At 34.3% G+C, this 25,231-nt stretch overlaps 2 protein-coding genes across 2 annotated transcripts; both read right to left on the bottom strand.

Moving 5' to 3' along the window:
- Positions 1 to 1,149: 1,149 nt before the first annotated feature.
- On the bottom strand, positions 1,150 to 8,395 carry LOTGIDRAFT_168108 (hypothetical protein; the record flags this gene model as incomplete). Its single annotated transcript, XM_009065978.1, has 3 exons — positions 1,150 to 1,171; positions 7,730 to 8,245; positions 8,343 to 8,395. The coding sequence occupies 3 exons, from the start codon at positions 8,393 to 8,395 to the stop codon at positions 1,150 to 1,152; spliced, it is 591 nt and encodes a 196-aa protein (XP_009064226.1).
- Positions 8,396 to 14,049: 5,654 nt separating this feature from the next.
- Positions 14,050 to 24,879, bottom strand: LOTGIDRAFT_52385 (hypothetical protein; the record flags this gene model as incomplete). The annotated part of the gene is made up of 5 exons (XM_009065930.1): positions 14,050 to 14,210; positions 14,842 to 15,377; positions 15,662 to 15,771; positions 24,139 to 24,183; positions 24,760 to 24,879. Coding segments are annotated over 5 exons (972 nt in total), but the record flags the coding sequence as incomplete, so codon positions are not given.
- Positions 24,880 to 25,231: the final 352 nt, after the last annotated feature.

The following is a 25,231-nucleotide window of genomic DNA, read 5'->3' as shown; positions in this document are numbered from 1 at the left end:
GCTACTTATTAAAGCTTGATCCTGTGTTAGTGGAAGAGACTTTGAGAGTCGGTGGTAAATTATCAAGGTAAAATCTGCCATTTGACTCTAAACATCAAATGATTCTTCCTAAGACTCTAATTTGTCAAAGCTTGTGTTGATGGACATTCACAATACCCCAGGAAAGGACACTATTGTCGCATTCAGATCTTTAGATCTTCATTTGTATTAGTATTATTTACCTTTAAGTTGGTCTGAATATTACTATTAATCCTAATATTGGATTTACCTCCCTTTAGTTGATTGTATTTTACCTTATGAATATGTAACATCTATGATGTCACTTCCTAGAGAATACAAATCATGGCTGAATCTTGAATATTGTTTTCACTGTGGAAAGGAACTAAGGACAGATTATCCTGGACCCAAAACCCCTACAGTCCAACATAACATGGTGGAGATTGCCGTTTCCTTTCCTGTGTAAAAAATTGGAAGAACAATTTTGATTGATGACCTAGAATTCAGGTGATATTCAACGATTTAATGACCTACTCGTCACACGGTCTGTGATAGAAAATCAGCCAGAGAATCATTCCTAACAATTTTTCAACTCCTTAATTTTGCTGTTGATTTGAACTTTTATAAAAAAAAAAAAAAAACTTTGGAGGCTACTGATTAAGCCTACTAAGAATTTGTTTCATCGTATTGTGTACGTGCAGAATTAGTAGAAATAAAAGAGCCTAGAAAGCTTGGCCTCACCACGCGTTTCCTGTACATGCGTATGCAAGCTGCAGAATTTCATCTGTCCCAAGAACTTACATTAGATCTAGGCTACAGTAGACTATTTATTGTTATGCACCATTTTAGTTTTAACTAACAGCAGAGATTGTTTCATGGTTTCATCAGCCCCAGCTTTCAAACCAAAGTTTCAAGAACTGTTATGATATTCAAGAACTCTAATGATATTCAAGAACCTTTTATGATATTCAACTCAAGACAGTTTATTATCATCATGTGGTAATGTATCCAGTATGATTGTGTGTGTGAATGCTTTCTTTTAATTTTTCTATGCATAAGATATTACTCTTTTATTTGTATTTTACTATTTCCATGCCTTTTCTGAAATTGTTACTTAGATATCCGCTGTCAATTCTGTTCATTGGCCTATGCTTAATCATGGCCATTGATAGATCTGGAATAACAAAATTAGACAGATTTGATGGTCTGAAACTAAGTCGCGATCTCGCTTTATCACGTTTTTTACAATTGTCCGATTATCTCGAATATAATGATATCGATGCTGCACCTGGCACTGTGGCAGGTATGACACAGATTGTAACCATTTTCAAACAAAAAGGATTTCTTTGGCCCCATCGATGTCAAAAGAGGACGTACGTACGTGAAGAGGTACGGAGTTATATTTCCGTCCAGCTGTACATTTAGAGGTGGCATCTTACAACAAATTCCTGTATCAACGCAATTAGACGTTTAATAGCTAGAAGAGGTCCGGTGAAGGTTATCAGATCCGATAATCGAACTAATTTGGTTGACACTGAAAGAGAAATGAGAGAAGACATCCGAAGATGGAATCAAGAACAGATGAAGAATGAGCTGCTTCAGAATGGAATTTATTGGAAGTTTAATCCTCCTGTGGGTTCGCATTTCGGTGGGGTTTTTGAGAGACTCATCCGAAGCACTCGTAAGATTTTATATACCATGCTTTTGGTACTTTTGGATGACGAGTCTCTCTCAACTCCCCTGTGCGAAGTCGAGGCAGTATTGAACAACCATCCATTAACTATTTCATCAACTAATAAAAACGATCTTGAACCCATAACTTCAAATCATTTGCTTTTGTTTCGCAATGGTGAAAATGTTCCCCCAGGGCCCTTTGGCAAGAATAATAATTAAGCCAATAGACGATGGAGACAAATACAATATCTCAGTAATAAAAGATGGAAGTGGAAAAGATTTTCGAAAGAATACTTAACATTATTGCAGACTAAGCAAAATGGACTTCTCGTAAAAATGTTTCTGAAGGAGACATAGTAGTTGTATTAGATAATGCTATTCGAAGTTCATATACGTTAGGTAGAGTTATAAGTGTAATTTATGACAAAAAAAGGATTTGTACGGATTGTAAATGTGCAAGCAAAATCAACTAAATTGCAACGCCCTGTTCATAAGATCTCTGTTGTCCTAGAAGCTGATGCATAGAATTCGTTTGGTTTAGCAGACTTCCAAATAGGTTTCATATTTAAATTGCTTGTTAGTTATTAGTCATTTAATAGTTGGTAGGGAAGGGGTGGTGTCAAGACAAATTTCCAATAATACAGTTTATTAGTTTATGTATGTACTAATTCGAACTATGTATTCTGAAATGTATAAAGAATAAAAGTACAACTCTTCAACCTTTACGTGAGATAATAAATGTACTTACTTCCCTTAGTTTTCTTAAGGCTACTAACAAATATTGTATGGGACATAACTTCTGCTTGAACGGGCACCATTAAATGTAGTTATCTCCCTTTATACAAGGAACCGATTAAATGGGGAGTTACTAATGCTATTCACGTGCTACGGGCGACATTAAAATACAATAATGAATGCAACAAACAAAATACGCTAAGCAAATCTGACCGTTACCTAACAAAACATTCACGTAAACGCAAAACTATATAATTACAATTAATAATGAAAAGAAGGGTAGGAGAACACGCAACGCACTTTCGACTCGATAAGTTGCTCTACATCGCGATATTCTAAGACAAATACAAAAACGTATGCATAATATAAACGACCGTTATAAAGCTACAGGAAAGGTTTCTCAAAATGTTTTCATCTAAAATGGCGTGCTCGGAAACAAGGGCGAATAACTCTAGCAAGCACGTGGTCGCATTACAAATGCCTCAGCCCACAACTTATGCAAATAAAGTATCAACTGAAATTCAAAACATCCTCCCAACCCACAGCAGTGTACGAAGTAATGTCAATACTATATAAAGTGATGTTAAATGTCTCTTAAGCGTGCACAGTCACACAAGTTACCAAAGTCTTATCTTTGCACTAAATGATTTACAACAAACATCACTATAACTAATCTTCGCACTCAAGGACAGGGCAGTATCTCTGAATGGAACGCCTATACTCTCCATTTTTGGTTTTCACTTTAATATTACGGATAACTCCATCGCTTCCAGGATAAACTTCGATGACTCTGGACATTTCCCATTTTCCTCGTGGAATATTTGTATCAGTCATCAATACTATATCACCAATCTTTAATTGTCTCTCTTTTCTAAGCCATTTAGATCTTTTCATCAGCGTGGGAAAGTATTCTTTAACAAATTTTGTAAAGAATTTATTTATTAACATCTGCACAAATTCAAAACGCTTATGTAGATTATTCGTCTCTTTGTAAGGACCTTGAGGTACTTCAATGGTAGCTCTTCCAATAAAAAAGTGATTAGGTGTCAAAGCTGAATAGTAATTAGGATCACTTGATGAATATGTAATTGGGCGACTATTCAACAAACATTTGACCTCAGCAAATATGGTAGCCATCTCACTCCAAGATAGGATCTGTTCACCTATTGTAACATTTAAAGCCTTCTTAGTCTGCTTTATTAAGCTTTCCTCCTTGGTGAGGACTCAAAGGAATGTTGAACTTCCATTTGGTTTTGTGTAACATGGCGAAATCTGCGATTTGACGTTTACCATTTTCGTAGAGTAGACGCAATTCCTTCTCAGCTCCAACGAAATTGGATCCATTGTCGGAAATGAAAACTTGTGGCCATCCATGATTGGAGACGAATCTTCTTAGAGCTTGCAAGAAAGCTGGTGTTGACGAACTTTCTACTATGTCTAAATGAACCGCTCTAACGGTTGCGCAGGTGAATATTACACCCCATGCTTTCATCGTCTTATTTCTGGAAATCTTCAGGCTAAATGGGCCAAACAAATTCACACCAGCTACTGTAAAGGTCTGAGTCTATCCGATGGTAAATCAGCCATTAATGTAGTGTGCGCTGGTTGCCTCTGTTTCCTGCAAATTACGCATTGTCTTATGAGGCCTTTCACACAGTTTCTGCCTCTAATTATCCAGAACTTACGTCTTATATCACTAAGTGTCCTTTCTGCACCGCAATGGCCATTTTTAGCATGAAAGTCTCTTACGATTAGCTTTGTAACTTCATTCTCTGGTAACAATAAAATAGGATGAATTTCGTCATATTCCAATGAAGATTTTCTCAATCTACCTCCAACTCTGATGATGCTATCCTTGATGAAGGGGGCTAAATCTCGATAGCGCTCCTCCCAATCTGTTATTGGTCGTTGCACCAGCATAAGTAATCGATACTCGGAATGTTCCAGTTCTTCTGGTTGCAATACATGATTTGGATAGGTTTTTAGTTTCCTGGTTGCACTGATAAATCTATGGCAGTAGGCAAGAACTCTAACCAGTTTAGGATAGCTTGAAAATCTGGAAACATCTAAAACTTCACTGACTTTAATTACAGGACAAACAATTTTGGGTAGTTTGAATTCTGCGTCAGGTTCTAAGTTTTCTTGCAAGTCTGTAGGCCATTCGTATTCTGGTAATCGTAGGAATGAGGGACCATGCACCCATCTCTCCTTAAGTTGATCTACAGTTATTCCTCTGCTCAAATCATCAGCAGGATTAAGCCCAGTGGATACATATCTAAATTTATCAGAACCCCATGTAGATTGAATCTCTGCTACACGTAATCCCACAAAAGGCTTCAAGATTGCAGATTCAGAACGTAACCAAAATAATACCACCTGAGAATCGGACCATAATACTAGTCTTGAAGGTTTGGTTTCCAGTGCATCATAGATGGTTCTAGCCAGTCTTGATGAAATCAATGCTGCCATCAACTCCAATCTGGGTATGGTAGTTTGACGAAGTGGGGCAACTCTTGCTTTGGCTGACACTAATCTTACTTCTGGTGATCTTGGTGTATTCCATAGTAGATACGCCATTCCTCCATAAGCTTTACCACTTGCATCTCCAAAGATGTGTAATTCAGGTTGTCCAATAGCATCTTTAGGTCTTAGACATCATGGGAATCTAATTTCTGCCTATTTGTTAAGATCAGAAAATAAGTCGTACCATGTTGGATGAAATTCTTTAGGTAGTCGGTCGTCCCAATCTAGTGCTAATCTCCATAAATCTTGTAGGGCAATCCTAGCTCTTACGGTTACTCCTGACGCTAATCCTAGTGGGTCGTAGAACATAGCTACCTTTGACAAGACAGTTCTCTTCGTTAGGTTCTCAACTGTTATATGTTTAACAGAAAATTTTATGATGTCTGGCTCTGGATCCCATCCAATTCCTAAAGTTTTGGTACTTGTATCTCCGTCAGATTTAAATTCAATGGTATTTGAAGCTTTAATATTTACATCTTCTATAAATGATAATCCCTTCAATCGCTGACGCACGTTTTCATCTGAACAGAACCATTGCTTGACTTTGAAACTTCCGGTGTTGAGGACAGTTTCTAGCTGGTTAATGCAACCCATTGCTTCATCTGCTGTGTGACAAGATCTTATTAGGTCATCCATGTAGCGATCTCTTTCTAGAATCTTGGCTGCTTCTGGATATAAATATTTATTCTCCGCAGCGCTCTGTAAAAGGACATAGCTTGCCATGGCTGTTGAAGGTTTATCGCTACGTAAAAGTCTGTAAACAGTTGGTGTTGTATTTTGGTTTAGATTTCTCCATAGAAACCTATGGACTTGGGTGTCTCTTTCTTCTAATAAAATTTGAATGAATATTTTGGAAATGTCTCCCATGATTGCTACTGTGTTCTCTCGAAAGCGTATCAAAACCTCTAGTAAATTCCCAATGAGACAAGGTCCTTTACAAAGGAATGAATTCAATGATGTTCCATTTACCAATACTGCAGGATCAAAGACGACTCTTAGAGGTGTACTCTGTTTCTCTGGTCTATATATACCATGGTGAGGCAAATAGTAAACAGGCTGATCTTCACGACATACGTCCTCTGGTTTGACTTCTGTTGCCCAACCGTTTTGCTCATAGTCGTTGATGACTTTGTTGCTTTCACTGGATCTTTTAGTAGACTTCTCTCTAATGACTTTAATCTTCTTTCTGCAACCAGATAATTATTTGGTAATAATGACGGGTCTTTCATGGTAGGCCTATGGAATATCTATCTCCTTCTCGTTTGCAAGTTTCTTCAAAAACCTTCATGGTTAGTTTGTCTTCTAATGATAGAGCTTTTACTGGACATGAACAGTCTGGTGCTTGAATTCCAATAGTTTCCAGTTCATAAAATTTCTGTAAGTCTCTTTTCTCTACAAAACTAACAGAACAAAGTTGTGCTACTCTCAAACTGCTATCTGGACCAATGACGTACCATCCGAGTTTAGTTTTTCTTGCTAGTGGTTCGTATGGTAAGCCTTGCCGAATTTCTTCATCTGCGTGTATATGACTATAATGTACTCCAAGAACAAGTTCTATAGGTCCACCTTTGTGTTTAAAATCATCAACAATGTCTGTAAGATGTGGAAAGGATTTAAGTCATTTTCTATTCAAGTTGGGGACATCTATTACCATGAATCTAGCTCGTGGGCTTCTATTGAGTATTCTTCGGCTCCATTCATAGCATAAATTTTAAATATCACTCTTCTACTATCTTTAGCTCCTTGTAAATTAAGCTCTTGCCTTGTCTTGCGTATAATTGTTATTCCTGTTCCACTGTCTATTAACACATTTCCCCAGACGTAGCGTCCACTAGATGACCGGAACTTGGCACGTAGTACAGGTAGTATTCCAGCCTTATACCGAGTTGAAACGCTGCTTGCTGTTGGTGGGTCCGTGTGAAGGAGTGTGTTGTGTAATCTAACACAGCCATTTTTGCCACAGGCTCTCTTTCTTCGACAGTCTTTGGTGATGTGACCTTTAGCCAAGCAACTAAAACAAAGCCTTAGTTCTTTAATCTTGTTGAGTTTGTCATCATAAGGAAGATCTTTGAACGTTGAACAATCGTAAATTCTATGGTTCTCGTCACAAACTGGACATGTAGATGGTCTTTGCTCAAACTTTCTTTGTGTAGAATTTACAGACTTCGGTACCTTCGTATTGAACGTCGCCGTTGACTTCTGGATATCTCCGAAATCTGGATCGAACATCGCCTTAACATGTCTTCTAATAAAGCTATTGATATGTTCAATATTTGGAGTCTCATCCTTTTCTCTAATACTTATGGCACAGAACTTCCATTTATCAATCAAATTGTCAGGCAATCTCTTCATTATCATTCTCATGTTATAAGTTACATTAATATCAGCGTCATACCTTATCAATTTTAGTGTAGCTATACAGTTGACGATGTCCATTGACAGGTCTCTCAATTTACTTCTTTCAATGATTGTGATTTTACTCCCTTTGGTCAATTTATTGATCCATTTCCTAGATATTTTGCTTCTATGACCAAATTCCTGCTTTATGGATTTCAGTGCTGTGGCGTACATAATTTATTGGTTACCCATTCCTGACAGTAGATGAGCAGCTTCTCCCTCCAGATGCATTTTCAACTGTGTCATTCTCATGTCATCCTTCAGATGTTGTTTGTCATGAATATTTAATTTGAATTTCTCTATAAAGTCAACGTAGAGTAGAGCGTCGCCGTTGAACTTTGGTATCTGTACTGCAGGTATATCTCTCGCAGCCTCTAATTTGAATAATGCTTCCGCTACAGACATCTCTTTAAACTCATTGGATAAACTGGTTTCCTTAAACTCTTCCAACTTATCTATCCAATCATCAACTGCTACTATACGATGATTATTATTGTCAGATGGCATGACGAGAGTATTGGTAATTGCATTGGTAGATGATGGTAGCACTTCACTTGGTGTACGTATTGAACCAGATTCCGCAGTTGATAAGCTTTCTATATCGTCACTGTGTTCATTACTCGTTGATGGAGCGGTACCATTTATCCTTCCATTCGTTGAAGACTCTGTAACTGTGTCCTGATTCTGTTGTTGCTGTTGTGGTGCCTTTATATAATCTTCGACATATTCTTCTATATCATACAATGTCGTCATCAAATCATCGTCCCATTGATCCAATCTTTCTTCTTCAGATTCACCGACTAATCCATACAGTGCGTTATTACATTCTCTAGCCAATATACAGTCTTGCTTGATATCATTCAATTCTTTCTGAACTCTTCGTGCTTTAATATTTCCACTCTCAATAGAATCTGTGATTCTATTTATAGCACGAGTTATTCTCCCCTTCAGTATCTTCCTATTCTGCTTCCTCTCTCGAAAATCTGCTGGGTCGCTTGTTTGCTGAATAACCTTACGATTTTGAGTGGGTAGGTAGGTCGGCAACAGCTTCTATCACTCCTTTGTCCATTATGATTTTTTTCTACCAAATTAATCTATAGTTATGAAAAATGTCCTCTCTTCTGCAGTAGAATTTCTCCAGAAATTAAACTTGGTCTCTCCTGATGTATGTCTTCTACTACAGAATGTTGTCCAACTGGATCAGTTGAAAACTCTTCTGAAAATTTATGGTAGGGAAGGGGTGGTGTCAAGACAAATTTCCAATAATACAGTTTATTAGTTTATGTATGTACTAATTCGAACTATGTATTCTGAAATGTATAAAGAATAAAATCATAAGTACAAATCTTCAACCTTTACGTGAGATAATAAATGTACTTACTTCTTAAGGCTACTAATAAATATTGTATGGGACATAACTACATTTAATGGTGCCCGTTCAAGCAGAAGTTATCTCCCTTTATACAGTAAACCTATCAAATGGGGAGTTAGTAATGCTATTCACGTGCTACGGGCGACATTAAAATACAATAATGAATGCAACAAACAAAATACGCTAAGCAAATCTGACCGTTACCTAACAAAACATTCAAGTAAACGCAAAACCATATAATTACAATTAATAATGAAAAGAAGGGTAGAAGAACAATCAAAAGCACTTTCGACTCGATATGTTGCTCTACATCGCGATATTCTAAGACAAATACAAAAAGAACGTATGCATAATATAAACGACCGTTATAAAGCTGATCTTAAAAGTACCTGAAGAGTTTTGTCCAAAGCCCCTAAATTAAGTTAATCATAATAAAACAGGAAAGGTTTCTCAAAATGTTCCCATTTAAAATGGCTCGGAAACAAGGGCGAATAACTCTAGCAAGCACGTGGTCACATTACAAAAGCCTCAGACCACAACTTATGCAAATAAAGTATCAACTGAAATTCAAAACAATAGTAGCCTATGGTATTACATGTATTTCAATATTTTGAAACATAGTTTTGTGTGTATTCTTACATATTATAGAGTTAGTAGGCCTAGGCCTACGCATGTTAATTATGGGTAGTTTGAAGCATTTAATTGTAGGCTTATTGTGTGTTCATTTTTATCAATTATTTTGAGAATTTGACTTTCAGACAAGTGTATGTTAGGGCAAATTCTGGTTGTCTGGAGCCTAATTTTACTTTGTGGTTATCTCCCTTTAGAATTCACATAGTCCTTGAGTCTTAGTTTCAAGGTCACTGACGTCATAGTTTGCAGACGTCATTGCTAGGTCAAGAACAAGAGACTTCATGAAGCAACTCCTTTCTCAAAACGCATGCATAGCTCCGCCCACTAACTCCACAGCGAGGCTAAGTGGTCACCGTGTTCAGCTTTAAAATTCCGAATTCCCGAACCGTCCGAACTGTCCGAATTGGGTCAGAAAAGAGAAAAAATCGAAACTAAATTTGCGCCGAAGGGCGTGCACAAATTCGGGAATCAAAACATTTTACATCTAAAAAAGAATATTTTTAAAAGCTTGCATTTGGTCAAATCACAATTTCTTTCTTTATTATTCGTGTACACAGGGCAAGTTTATAATAATGCCGTCTATGAATTGATTTTTTTGATTTTTAATAAATATAATCGCTATTATTCAATGGCCACTTTTTGTTGTCTGTGATCGAAGGCGTCTTCCCATTCCCAAGTCACAAAGTTTGATGCCAATGTGAATGATGGGAACAGGCTAACGTGCAGTGAGTAAGATGCCCCCTGCCCCTCCCCCGCTATCACAGTGTTTCAACCCTTGACTGCAATTGACACCTTTTTTGTATCATAGAAGTGTGTAGGCTAACTGTAGCCAAGTGCTTAGATTGCAGTCAAGGTATGAAATAAATAAACCATGCTTTCAGACTCACCTTTTTTATACGCCCACATGGAAATGTGGACGTATATTGCCGTTGCCCTTGTCCGTCGGTCCGTCCATCCGTTCACATTTTTTGTAGGCGCGATAGAGGCTACAGTTTTTATCCAACCTAGATGAAACTAGGTATGCATGTATATATTGATGAGATCTCACTCGAGTTCGTAATTGGTAACATTGAGGTGAAGGGTTTCGTAGTTATTGACTTAATTAAAACTTGTCAAATTAGGCTTGCAGGTCAGCTAGGTTAGAAATTGGTAATAATCGGATGAACAGTTTCCGAGTTATTACCCTTGTGTGTCAGCGATGAGACATTGTTCATGTTTGAATTTGATGATAAGTTGATGAACTGCTTCAGGTTTTTGCCTTGACTTATAGATGATTTTAAGATTATTTGAAAATTCATTATCAAGCCTCTAACGATTTTATCGTTTCTGGCAGCTGTTAATGGGCGTATGTTACCTTGCCTGGCAAGCTATCTTTTGTTTTCTCCCTATCATTCACATTGACATGAAACTTTGTGACTTCAGTCACTTTCCTTTTCACATTAGTATTTTTACTATTATTATTGTAGGCCTATATTGTTGTCATGACGCAACCTTTACCAGTTAGGCTTAGCAGCTCTTTTTTTTTAGACATATCCCTGTGGATATAGCATGGAGGAGTAGTACTAGTAGTTGAATCCGACTGTGAGTGTGATTCCCTATAAAGTCTGTAACAGGTTTTCACTAGATGTAGAGGTGTGTTTCCAATCTTCTCCTGCAGCCCCCTTATCGACCAACACAATTTCTGAAGGAGACAAGGGTGGGGAAGATGTTGCCTGGTTGTGAAGAACAGCAAGAACCAAGAGTTAAAACTTTTTGTAGCTATTTTAATCTCCCGCAGAGTTGTCACCTTGACATGTCTTTGTTGCTATTCAAGGGGGATAATGAGAAGATGCCTTCGATCACAAAACAACAAAAAAATGAATAATAGCGATTATGTTTATCAAAAATCAAAAATATCAATTCATAGACGGCATCATTATAAATTAGCACACGAAAAATAAAGAAAAAAATTGTGATATGACCAAATGAAAACTTTTAAAAATATTCCTGACTGAGTGACTAACCTACTCTCCTACAACTGTGATTTGTTAAATGATATTTCGTGATTGGAGGGTAAGTTTAATCTTATCTGAATAAGAGAATCTGCCCCTCTGGATTGAGTAGCAAGTCTACCCGTTTCCTTTTTTTTATAGATTTTATTTGTAAGTTAAAAAGCTGAAAATCATTTATCAGTCTTTGTAGGGTAGGTCTGTCTTACTAGTTACTTATCCTCTTGGCTTGGGCTTGGTCCCTTCTTTGTGCTTTTTTTAGGTGGCATAGGCCTATTGCAGCTATATTAGTTAATTACTAACCTAGACAACTTAACAATAACAGTTTTCTTTAATTATCTTCAGTCTACATAACCAATTTTCTAAATACAACAGCTCACAGTCCCACCCCTGTTCAACAGATATGTGCCCTACTACATTTTGGCCAATTTGTCATAATTTTATACTTAAATAGCACCATCAGGCTGTTTACACATACTGACATAGGCCTACGTGTGCTTGTTTTAACATATTACTGATGGCACAATAGTTTGCTCACATGATTTCCAACTTGATTGCAGTGATGGACGAAATTGAAAATATCTATACAATCCAAAACTAACTGGGGTAACCCATTAGAGTAAAAAGTTTGCCCAGAAGATGTACTGGAGAAGATAAATATGTAGATGAATCAAATGGTGGTAAGGTAAGCCTTATTTGTCTTTTATTTATTGGTAACATTATTTCTTAAAGAGATAAACCAAATAAGCATAGAAGTATGCCCTTCCCCACGAGGGGACCTTTTTAGTGAAGCTTCAATTCAATTTAAGGGCTTGTAATCCATTTCCATTGCAATATTTAAAAAAATTTCATATCCAATTTGTATTTGCAAATCATATTCAAATTGAATTTCATTGAAATAATCAGGGCTAATATATAATTTTTATCTGTTTATGTTTTATAGGACAAGACAAATTAAGAGCATGGGGACGAAAATGGGAATCTCCAGGATCAAGTGACAGAAAAAAGGACTTTATTTGTAATATATACATGTTGTTGAATTATAAATGTATGTTTACATCAATTTATGCACTGAATTATAATAAAATAGCGATACGTAATACGCCCACATTTGTAATGGCAGCTAATTTGTCCCAGAGGTTGACAAGAGTTATCAGTAAATGAATGTTTCTGAGAGTGAAATTTTCATATTTCATGGGTTTTGTTTACAGCTTTTTTATTCAAGTGGGATTAATTTAACATGTCAAGTTTCATTTAATCCATATAGAATTGAATCTTTTAAGTGACAGCAAGTGGTAAAAGACAGTTATATATTTACGGACAGACAGACAGACAGGCTATATAGGGTTTATCCTTGGGGGATTACAAACACTCACACCAAGTTTCGTCAAAATCCATCAAGAAACCAGCTCTCTATCGTGTCCACAAACAATTCAAGAACAAGGGCAATAACTCATAGTAAATATTTTTCGATACGTCTGATTTTCAATAGGATTCCGCCTTGGGTGATTACAAACACTCACTCCAAATTTCGTCAAAATCCATCAAGAAACCAGCTCTCTATCGTGTCCACAAACAATTCAAGAACAAGGGCAATAACTCATAGTAAATATTTTCCGATTCATCTGATTTTCAATAGAGTTCATCCTTGGGTGATTATAAACATCCCTGTTTAAATTTTGTGTAGAAAGGTGACAGAGGACGAGTTTTGATGCACATTATAACTTATCAAGTGAAAAGTTTTAAAAGAAACACCTTATATATTCGTGTAAACAATACTACAATGGAACAAGGTGAAACGTGGTCCTATACGACCAATTTTGATCGGGCCTATACATTTTCAAATGACATGCCTTATTGAGAAAGGAGAGTTGAATACATTACTAACACGTAGTCAGTAGGGTGATATGATCGGTCAGTTTTAGGCAGATAAGTCAATTTTAGTTTGGCCGCTTTTCGCTTTAGACCAGTATAATTAAAACGTCTATCAAGATGAGCAGGTATCTAAACGATAGAATAAAATTCATAGTATCCAGCCCATACAAGTAGCCACAAGTAAAACTATAATATTCTAGATGTTGATTTTACATACCAATGGCATGTATAAATGTTTAAAGAGTATTATCTAACCACACTATCTCTTCACATTTGGAATATTTTGTTTACCGTACTACAAAAATTAACAGTGTGTGTTTTAATAAGAACTAAGATTATCAGTGCCTTTGCTTCGTGTTTTTTATTATCTACATGAGTAACTGTTTATTTCATTCCAACCTGCGGTAAGATCATAGTGAGATTGGATATAGGTTGAAATGAATCTGGCCTCATTTCTAAAATACATACAGTAGAAATAACAGTGGTCAGTAAAAACAAAATAAACAACAGACGATCTAAAACATACGCCACATCCCGCCACTCTCTTAACACTTCTCCATCTTTCATTTCATCCACTTGTTTCCTTTGTATTAAATTTAATAATTGTTTTATTAATGTATTATATGTGTTTTGATTTTGAATACATTCTGAACACGGTCCTTCACGACAATTGTTGTCTTGTCTGATGTTGTGGTTGTCTCCCCTTAAATCCATACCTGATGTGTCGATTATCTCGACTTCAATTTTCCGCCGATCTAGTTTTATTACTTCCAATTCTTCTGTTGCCACTTTACCTTTCCTGGACACTAAAAAATCTTTGGAATTTTGTCTCCGTTTAGATTCTTCGTGACGCCGTTGTTTAATGCACAGTAGGGGTGATAAAAATCGGAAAACGAACATTTTCAGCCATGTGGGAACTTTGTGCGGTTTGCCTCTCTGATGATGAATACCCAGAATAAATACTGAAGAAAGCACTGATAAACAACTCGTCGTTAATACAACCATCAGATAAATACCTATAATACAAAAAGTTAGCAATTTAACATGTCCGATCTTACATCACGATCTCATTGATTAACGACGCAGCAAGAATGGAGTACATTGACTTTGACTGTTGTTTTCTAACCTGGTGGTCGTTTTGTTAGGGGGAATATTCTTTCTGACATATTCGATCATATAACAAAGCGACATCTGAATATTAACCCCCTGTCAGTGATGCAGGTAAGAGGGGCTGACATGTAAAAAGCGTCTAGTCGTTCGGATGGGACAATAAACCGAGGCCCCGTGTGCTACAGGCTGTGCACGTTAAAGATCCCTCGACAGTTGGAAATCGAAAAAGAGCAGGCTAATGCCGCTGTCCTGCCAAATTTTCCCTCATTGTACCCTACATGGCGTTGCCCGTCTTCATTAGCCCACATGGTGCAGAAAAGTAGGACGTAAAACTCCATTCATTTTATTTTTTTAAAAATCTTAACAAAAATGGCTGTCTATTCTACTATTTTGTTCAATGACCAAGCTGTACTTGCTATGTCATTTGTAAAATGGGATAAACTTGTGTCAGTGTTTCTTGAGACCGAAATGGAGATTTTAACGCAAACTATAAAGTGAAAAAAAAAACGCATTATGCCTACATAAAAAGTAACTTACTGATAACTGAGATAGACTCTGATGTTTGTGGCATTTTATCAGCTACCATTAGCATAAATACAGTTATAGTCAGTAATACGGAGAGACCCAGTGTGATTTTCTCACCACTCTCAGGCGGTAGCAGAAATCCTGCTAAACACAGGAATGATAGAATGATACATGGAATAATAATGTTCATAAAATAATACTTAATACGTCGTCTTAGATAGATATAGAACGTAACATCTGGAAAAGGTTCGTTACAGCAATTGTAGGTTACAACATTTCTTTCTACTGCTAACCCTAACAGCTCCCATTCACCGTTATCAACAAAATTAGATAAATCCATCGAATTTGATCTGTTCCACACATCAACCTGCCACCCATTGTAAGCCCAAGATCCAAGTTTCAATTTACAAATTTGGTTATCAAAAGGAAAAAATGTGATGTCTATTTTACAGGAACTTCTAAATCTAATAACGGGACCCCAAAACACTCTGCTGTTATTGTACACCATAGCTAAACTCTGCATGTAACCCGATGTATAATCATCTACGCTGAAAAATACAACCATTTCACACATTTGAAGATCAGAAATTACACAGCCTACACACACTAGGAATAGAAACCCAAGTGAGAGTGTCTGAGAAAATTTTTTCAGAAAAAACATGTTGATTATAGAACGCTAAACTCTCGAACTTATTGTATCCCACGCCCATCCTCATCTGCAGTGTTAAAGAAAGTTACCAAAATCCTTATCAATAACGTCCATAAAAAACAAGATGTTTCCGCAACAAACCATTTTTCATAATCTCTTCAATGTTGAAATATATCGACAAACCTGTTATATAAAACAATATCTGGCAGCCATATTGTATCGCATGGTATTCTTATAGATATTATATCCTCAAAATCACTAGCGTTCCATACCAATCTTTCATCATACCATTCCTATAATGTAAAACAGGACACATTAATTAAATTGTCATATCTTTCATCATGTCACACCTATAAAGTAAAATAGGACACATTAATAACACGTCATATCTTTCATAATACCCTTACTATAATATTACACAGGACACATTAGTTACACATGTCATATCTTCATAATACCATTCCTATAATATAAAATAGGACACATTAGTTAAACATGTCATATCTTTCATAATACCATTCCTATAATATAAAACAGGACACATTAATTACACATGTAATATCTTTCATCATACCATTCCTATAATATAAAACAGGACACATTAATTACACATGTCATAATTTATCTTTCGTCATTCTTCCATTCCTATAATAAGAATAGGACAGTTAAACATGCCAATGCACAGAGAGATAAGAGCGCATAAGAAAAACGAACAAACTCCCAAAACTTTTTACATCCACAATAAAATTGTATAACTTTCAGTAAAGTATCTTTCAAAGTGTTAAAGATGACTAAACAGGCTTCATTCATTCATTCATTCATTCATTCATTCATTCATTCATTCATTTTTTTATCTCCCAAAAGAATTCTGCAAACTGCAGAGTAAAATAGTCTGTCGGGAATTATGGAAAACAGAAAGCAGTATGTATCTCATGTTGATCAAACTTACAGATAACACAAACAAAGGAAAGTTAACTACAATTTAAACCTACAGAGTATACATTAGAAATAATATATCCTTTCTGACAATTGATATTAGAAACAGCTTCAAATTAATCACTCGTTAGTGAAGAAAGAAATTTATTGGAAAGATTTGAAAATAAAAGTTATGTTTCATTTAGAAGTAAACAAGACCAACTATTAGCGTAGCCTATAATATAATGATCTGATTTTATTCGTTCACTTGTCAATAACCGTAAGTGATAGTGAAGCTACTGAAAAGAAATCAAATCGTCGTCACGTTCAAATGACATCATTTCAATTACATCTTGTAAATAAAGAAGAACGATCGAAAACAAATTAACTTTTAGGTCATTCATTTATAGTATCTAATCAAGTTTTCTGTGTCCGTTTATATTACCTTTTATGAACTGAAACTATTTAACCAACTCTGGTAAGTGCAATATTAAGCCATATACATGTATTAAAGATTAATTAAATGGTATATTGCCAAATTCAACTTAACCAACGAGAATCTTTCAAACCGCCATTATTCAACTAATTTTCATTACTTTCAAAGTTAATTGTATCTTTACCCGTCTTTATTAGCCAAAAACTGCAGTACTTCCTTTCTTCGTCTTTCGAACTCCACGATTGACAATTCGTATAGCTTATCGTGGAATTTATCTGAAATAGTTTGTGATACGAGTCGATAAGTTCTAATATGATTTGTTCCATTCGTATTCCATCTGTTCCTGATTTGTAAATATATGATAATCTGATATTACGTTACGTTCACAGACGTTCCGAAAGGAATGTGTCGATTTAGTCCAGGATTGGGTCTCGATCTGACACCCGAATTCGTATTATCTGATACGTTCATCAAGAACCTTTACTAGGCCTACTATATGTAGTAATTTTAGTCGAGTTGTCATTCAAAATCATGATCAACGGGTGGTCACTATTGGAGCTAAAACTGGAACCTGTTTCAAATGGACTTGTTTCTCGAACTTTTATAATCGTGGTTGTAATTGTTGTGACAATTTCAGATCTAGTCAGATCTTGAAGTCAATTGTGAAATCTTGCAATTTTTTTTTACGATGAATAGGATCGATGTTCGATCTGAATCATCTCATATAGCGCAAAGTATCGTGCTTCCAAATCGTAGTGATCGTCAAACACCAAAAATCGTTGAAATAATCGGAACAATCCTATAAATAACCTCAAGTGAATGGTTACTATTATGAAAAAAGCAGATTGTTTACGTCATGAAAAATGCATGTGAACTAAATCATAAATCTTCACCTTACAATATGGGCTTTTATTGCATTGATTTGATTAAAATAGAAAACTATAAAGAAAACGATTTATCACGGTACAAATATTCTAATATATTTAATCTCAATAGTATACCAGCTGAAGATTTATATCTTTTTAAACATCCCAAAACCAATATCCATTTCAAGTGGCTTTTCGTAATATCACTCACTCAAAAGATACATGGGGTAATATATCATAAAGTTTTTTTTTTGTTGGCATTTTCAGATCTTTCATGAAGATAGATTTGTCTTGGGGTAATAGAAAAATTGAACCTTTAGCATCAATATTGAGTACATTTCATAAAATCGACTCTATTTAGTCATTTTAATCTTATGTAAAAAAGGCGTCGTGGTACTATGTAAATCATGCAAGAATGGGGACTGTAGCGCCATTGTTCAATAATGGTACCCATTTGAGGAGTGGATATACAATATTAATACATATAGTTCAATTTTCATCTGGCAAGATTGATTCGAGTTTGTTGGTATTTGTCGTGATAGCAATAAAATTGTCGTGTTACATGGAATATCAAATTTCCTTTCAAAACTATTTTTGGGAAAATATCCAATAGCAAATTGATAAAGTTAAAGATAATATAACAGCTCATTGATTATATGTTTATCAAATATGGCACAGGTTAATTTGTCCATAATGCAATTTCATTATCAATTTGCAGAAGTTAACAGTTCGTCTTGTTGCGATAGTATGGCAAACTAAAACAAAACTAGATAGTAAAAATTCGATAAACCACCCAACGTTCGGTAGTGAAAAGACGCATTGAGTTGATAGCATTGGGTAGTCAAAAGTGTTAACACTCGGTAGTAAAAAGTTGATTTTTATAATAACTGATAATAAACACCGCACAATACAAATGAAGATATATTTAAATATATCTGGTCGAGCACAATAACTTTTGTTCTGGTCAAAAGGTCAACAGAGGTCAAATAAAAGTAATATGAGCCTTTGAAGTTTCAAAAATTGCTGTTTTCGGACGTCTGCAAAACCGGAAGTATATATCGGACATCAAAGATAAAAGTTTGAATGGACATCATAGATCAATGGCCTTTGACCTTGCAAAATATCAAAATTCTATAAATTGTACAATCCATTACCTTTTTAAAGTGAAAGGCCCAAACAAATGTTTCTATATCACTTATTACCCCAAATAGTGATTCATTTTTATGTAAAATTTCGATGGTGACAAATGTAAAGTTTGCAAGTTATAACAATTTTAAATATTTAAGGTAAAGGTAAAAGTAACCCGGATTTGCCAATTGTTTACAATTATTAGATCATGAGATATTCGTAGTTAAAAGTTTTTAAGGCAACCGTGAATGCCCGTTGAATATAGACACCGTGAATTTACGCACAGTTACTAAAGAAGTCAGTACAAAAGTTTCCAATTCTAAAAAGCGCAATTTTGATCAAAATACCCATTGGTATATATCACAAAAAAGAAGAGATCGGGAACTTTAAGAATATATAAGAAATTTTTACGTATATTAATTAGGTCACGTGACAGAGCTCTTAAAAGTTAAAAAACGCGATTTTCAAATGGCTCTTGCCATTTGCTCAAGACAAATGATGGTATTTCTCGCCAAGAGCAACAACTTTTGGTCTGGTGACAAGGTCACCAAAGTTCATGGTCACGAGCCATGAAAGTTTTGGTCGATATTGAAAAACATCAAACGGAAATATCTAAAAATGGTTTAAATATCAAAATTTTATAAATTGTAGAACCTATTTCCTTTTTTAGAGTAAAATGCCGAAACAAATGTTACTTGATCACTTATTGTCCCAAATAGTGATTTATTTATATGCAAAATTTTGATGTTGATATATTCAAACTTTGCGAGTTATAACAATTTCAAATATCTAAGTTAAAGGTAAAAGTAACCCGGATTTGACACGCCCATTTAAACAATTTTGTATTGCCTCTAATAGTTTGTACATTGTTAAATAATATTCAAAATTTCAAGTTTTTACAACCATCAGATATTCGTAGTTATACGTTTTTTAAGGCAACGGTTACTGTTGGTGGATTAAAGACACCGTTAATTTACGCACGGTTAGCCTACTATAGAAGTGAGTACAAAAGTTTCAATTTTTAAAAAGCGCAATTTTGATCAAAATATCAAGTGTGATATATCACCAAAAAGAATATATGAGACATTTTGTCGTATGTTAATTAAGTCACGTAACAGAGCTTTTCAAAGTTAAAAATCGTAATTTCTAAAGGCTGTAAAACCGGAAGTTAACATTGCATAAGAAAAATGAAGACATCTGTGGATAGATCTCGTCTAAAGCAACAACTTTTGTTCTGGTCACAAGGTCACCAAAGGTCGAGGTCACGAGATATGAGCCTTGATATTTTTGGCCAATATTGAAAAACATCAACCGGAAATAACTAAAAAGCAAATTCGAAATTTAAAAATCTGCTCCTACACGATTGTGAGGAATCGTTCACTGTTAATGTAAACCCTTAAATAATGCAAATCCGATTAAACCCTGATCCCAAAAAGTACTCTTTTAGAGAATTTTGTCATTTCAAGACGGCGACTGATCTAATACTTCCGGGACAAATTTTGTCATTTCAAATCTTCTAAATCAACAATTCTAACATGTTGCAAAAATAATTTATTAAATATCTATAAAATTCCGGAAGTTGAAATTTAACGTTTACAAGCATATAGCGCCAGAAAACTGATTTTAGTTGCAATCAAAATATCAATCAACATGTAGCAAAAGATCAAAATTTAAAAATAAAAAATTCAGGCTTGCCTGGCTTTGGCCATTCACTTTCAAATTTTCCTTTCACTTTCAAATTTTTAACAATTTACATAGTGAAAGAATACCGTGTGGCTCCCTTGAAGCCACAGCGTTCAATCATTTTTTTTCATCGATTAACGCGCCAAAACCTTTAATAATGATTACTTAAAAGGGGATTTCCGATTTTTTTGTAGGTCGAAAACAAATTTGTAAAAGCTATACGCCAAAATATAGAGAAATGTATCCCAAAACGTATTTGAAAGATTAAACTGAAAAAAAGTTATGATTTTTGGAAACTGTTAGAAAACTACTGTATCCTACAGATAAATAAAATAAACGCCTAAATATGTCTCCTAAGTATTCTAAAGGCTTCAACTAATGATATCCAGCAATTAAGGTCAAACTGCTTAATTAAAAATTAGAACTCTCCGTTTTTAATTCACCCTATTAAAACAAATTCAGTTTGATCAAGTAGATACATAGATATTAATAGCATACTGAAGAAATATCTTCAGCTATAATTTTACGACGCTTTTGATAATGAAAAGCGGAATGCCCCATTAAATTGAAACTGTTTCCACATGTTTGAGCAGAAATCAAAGCGTCATTTCAGAGAAAACCACCAAGTTCCAAAAAAACTTTAAAAAAAAAAAAAACCAACTTTTTCATTACTTTCCTGTATTCCTGGCCGAAAATAACGAGAAAAGAAACATAAGTTTAAATGATATCTTCTTTTCTATATTGGTAATTATAAATCTGCATTCCATAACATTCTCAAATAAAATATATTATTATCATCATTATTGTCGTTATCACTATCATCATCATCACCATCATCATTTTCAACATCATTATCACAATTATTCATCCATTTATCACCAAATTTAATAACTCTGTGCATTGATTAGACATTATGACTATATGGTATAATTGTAGCACATATTACAATCCGACTGATTTTCTTATTGAGGAAAATCAAACCATAGTCAATTACTTCAAGATGTAAAATGCCAAAGTACACTAGGCAAAGCCTTTAATCTCTATTTTCCGTATGAATAGGCCCGCTAGTGAAAGGAAAACGGAAATTATAGATGCGGTGTAGAATATCATGTGAATATAAAGTAAGATAGATTAGGGTCTTTTATCAAACCACAACAATTTACATTCATTACAGACTGATATTAGTAGATTATAGAAATCACATCTTTAACAAATTTCAAACAATTTCTATAATTCTTAACATGTTTTATAAGATATCAAGTCATTTCATATGCAATCTTTAAAAAGCTTATTTGAAAACAGTTTAAAGGGTATATTTTAGACAAATCATCTTAACTTTTTTGGAAGCTTACGAGTTAATGGTCGCAATAAATGTTACAGATAGTTTCGACTTTATTAACCCTTTGTAACCAGGAGTGGAAACTGATAGCATCTCGGTCACTAGAAGATTTCATCAATCGCTTCATAATGCAAATTGCCTGACGGTTAATACTAACATTTGCTCTTATCACGATAAGGTTGTATCGAGTTCAATTAACCTTGCTTGAACCGTGGATAATACATATCTCTACTCATAACACTTCTTACCATTACTTATTACCATCTATTTAACTCTTTACACTTTTACCCTCTGAAATATATCAGTACTGATTTTAAAAGCATTGACCATTCAAACTATAGGCAGCAAGTAACAACCTTATCCAAACATATATATAGTGAAGTGATTGTTGAAACCTAACATTGCTAACGCCAATTGTATGTATACTTAATACTCCAACATGACTCATTTTGGTCTCATTTGTTAGTCATTTGATTAATATATAATATAATATTCTCATCGTTTTCGTTCTTTCGTTATGAAACTCACTAGAATATGACGAAATGTTATGACTATGAATTAAATAAAGTTATATTATGAGTTATTTCAACTCTAAATATAGGTTGTTGTAAACTAGAATCGATGATCCAGCAGACATTAGACTCCTCTAAATGGACTATAATAGATGTGTAAAAGCTTTTTCTTTGCTTTGCTCGTAACAGTCTGCCACTCTCCTACTGTGGCTCGTTGTGTAATGAAACTCATATATTTGACCTCAATTATTTGATCACTTGTACCTTCTGCTACAACTTTGAATATCACCCGAGGTAATGTTTTTATTATGCGTTTAAAAAGTAATAATATTGACTTTTATTTAAGAAATAAATGCATGAGTAGAGTCATGTGGATTTAAAAATATCAACTAAAGCAGTCATGACAAGAATACGTATTGTATGATGAAAGCTTTAATGTGAGATTTCCGTTTAAAATAGCACAGAATAAACTATACGATGATTTGATAAAACAATTTTATTTTGTACGATACTTATGAACACCACAAGAACATCTCACAATATGTACGAATGTATCCATACGAGACCTTCTGTGAATAATATTAGACGAAAGTACCAGCATGCTAAGCTCATTCAATATCTCATCAATCCAGGCTTCTCTCATGCTTAAAAGCTTATTTCAACACATTTTGATTAAGTCAAGAGGAGCATGAACCTAATTTGCCCTTCTCTCTGGAAAAAACGCGTCAAAATTTGTTTGTTTTTATCCGATTTTAATTAAATCAGACATGAGGGAAGAGTGATTTGATAACTTGATATTTTTGGGTTATTGATTTTAAAAAAATATGGTGGACAAACTAAGAGAATATAACTGACAGCAAATATGTATATCAAAAAATTCAAACTACAAATGTATTATTAAGATATTTAAGATGAGAAAAATCCGTATTTCGTAGTCATAAAGACTCTATTTTCATTCCTGCCAGCTGCCAGTGGGCGTATGTTACTTTGTCTGGCAGGCTATCTTTAATTATTGCAGTACATCTTTAAATTAATAAAGTACATTTTAAACGTTGTCTGGTCAGCGTATATATCATAAAATATAGTATTAATTTCTAAGGCAAACTATTTTGTATTTTATGGAATATTTAAAGATGTCTAACTTGTAATCAATATTTTTGTTCATCGCAAACGCTTTCAATGGATAAAATCCCATGATTATGATAAATGAAAAATAATCAATGTTGATGATCAATGGAAAATATCAATGTTTATCCTCAATGAAAAGATGATTGTTTATGCTAAATGTTGTCTGGTCAGCGTATATATCATAAAATATAGTATTAATTTCTAAGGCAAACTATTTTGTATTTTATGGAATATTTAAAGATGTCTAACTTGTAATCAATATTTTTGTTCATCGCAAACGCTTTCAATGGATAAAATCCCATGATTATGATAGATGAAAAATAATCAATGTTGATGATCAATGGAAAATATCAATGTTTATCCTCAAATGGAAAATAATCAATGTTCAAGTCCCATGAAAAATAATCGATGCTGAGGCCTACTGTGAGTGTGAAATAATAAATGGTCAAAGGCAGCATTGGCATCTACGATATGTATGTCAAAGAACCGTTAAATTTTCCATCTTACGATACACATACATCAACTTAGTGTAATTTCCCTTTTATCTATAAACGTTTTAAGAGACCATATTCATTATATCTCTATTGATTTGTCATTTGATATAGAACTGAAATGTTTTGGTTGGATAATTGTATAAATTGTTATGTACTTACTGCTTCTAGCCATACATTGGTAGTTAAAACCTGATTCTTTTCATCCTACAAAATACAGATTATTAACCAATATCAGTAAAAGATTTGAAATACAACCAGGAGGCAATTTAATGTCAAAACACATCTAGATTTGTCTATCAAAAAATATTCATTTTATAATTATTTGTGAAGGATATCAACTAGTTTTTTTGCTTTTACTCAACCTCTTTCTTGAAGTGTGTCACTGCGACGTCGTGTTTATCCTCAGATGAACAAAAAAAAACGCATGTGAGAAAAGATTCTTATAGATTTCAGCTAAGGTAATAATGAAGCAAATCTCATAGAATAGTTAAAGACAAAACAGTTATATATGAACCAGTGTTTGTATCTAAGGTACACATATCGACTAAGTGAATTGAATTGGGATGTACAGATCCATTTTGTAAATATGTTCATAGAATATAAAGACTATGTTTGTTGGTACGAAGGGTTCAACGGTTATCCCTACAAAAACTACGGTTGTCTAAAATTTCCAGTTGCACCCATAGACGTAAATATAATAAATAATGATTCATAGACACAAATGGCTGGTATAGTTTTTAGAAATGGTTAATCAATAGTAAAATAATCAAGAGAGCTTACCAAGTCTAATATTTGAGTCAAAGTTAACCCTAAATCAACGTTGACTGATTTCGAAGCATCAAAAACTGGTCTCACAGATTTTTCATAATTACGAATGAGATGCTTCATTAGAACGTGTTCTGCTGACTGGCGATATGGCGAACTTTCATTTACAACGTCTGAAAAAAGAGAGAATTACAATGCTTAATAGGAATAAATTGGTAGAGAAAAAACGACTGTCTAGTAAAACTCTACCATTTTGTAAACAGAATTATGTCTGAATAAAACCAGGTTAATTGGAAGAAAAGAATAGTATACGTGATCATTATTAGATGGAAAAGATACAAATCTAATTCTTAACATGTAAGAAGCCATCAGATTGAATAGAGTTTTCCTGTTAGATGATACCATACATTCATACATGGATTTTATCTTAAAATTAAAATTAATTGCTAAAACACCGTATCTATTCAAAGACAATGCAAGATATTCC

This window comes from Lottia gigantea (genome assembly GCF_000327385.1).
Source record: "Lottia gigantea unplaced genomic scaffold LOTGIsca_72, whole genome shotgun sequence".
Taxonomy (NCBI): Eukaryota; Metazoa; Mollusca; class Gastropoda; family Lottiidae; genus Lottia; species Lottia gigantea.
This window is presented reverse-complemented; position numbering and strand designations above follow the sequence as displayed.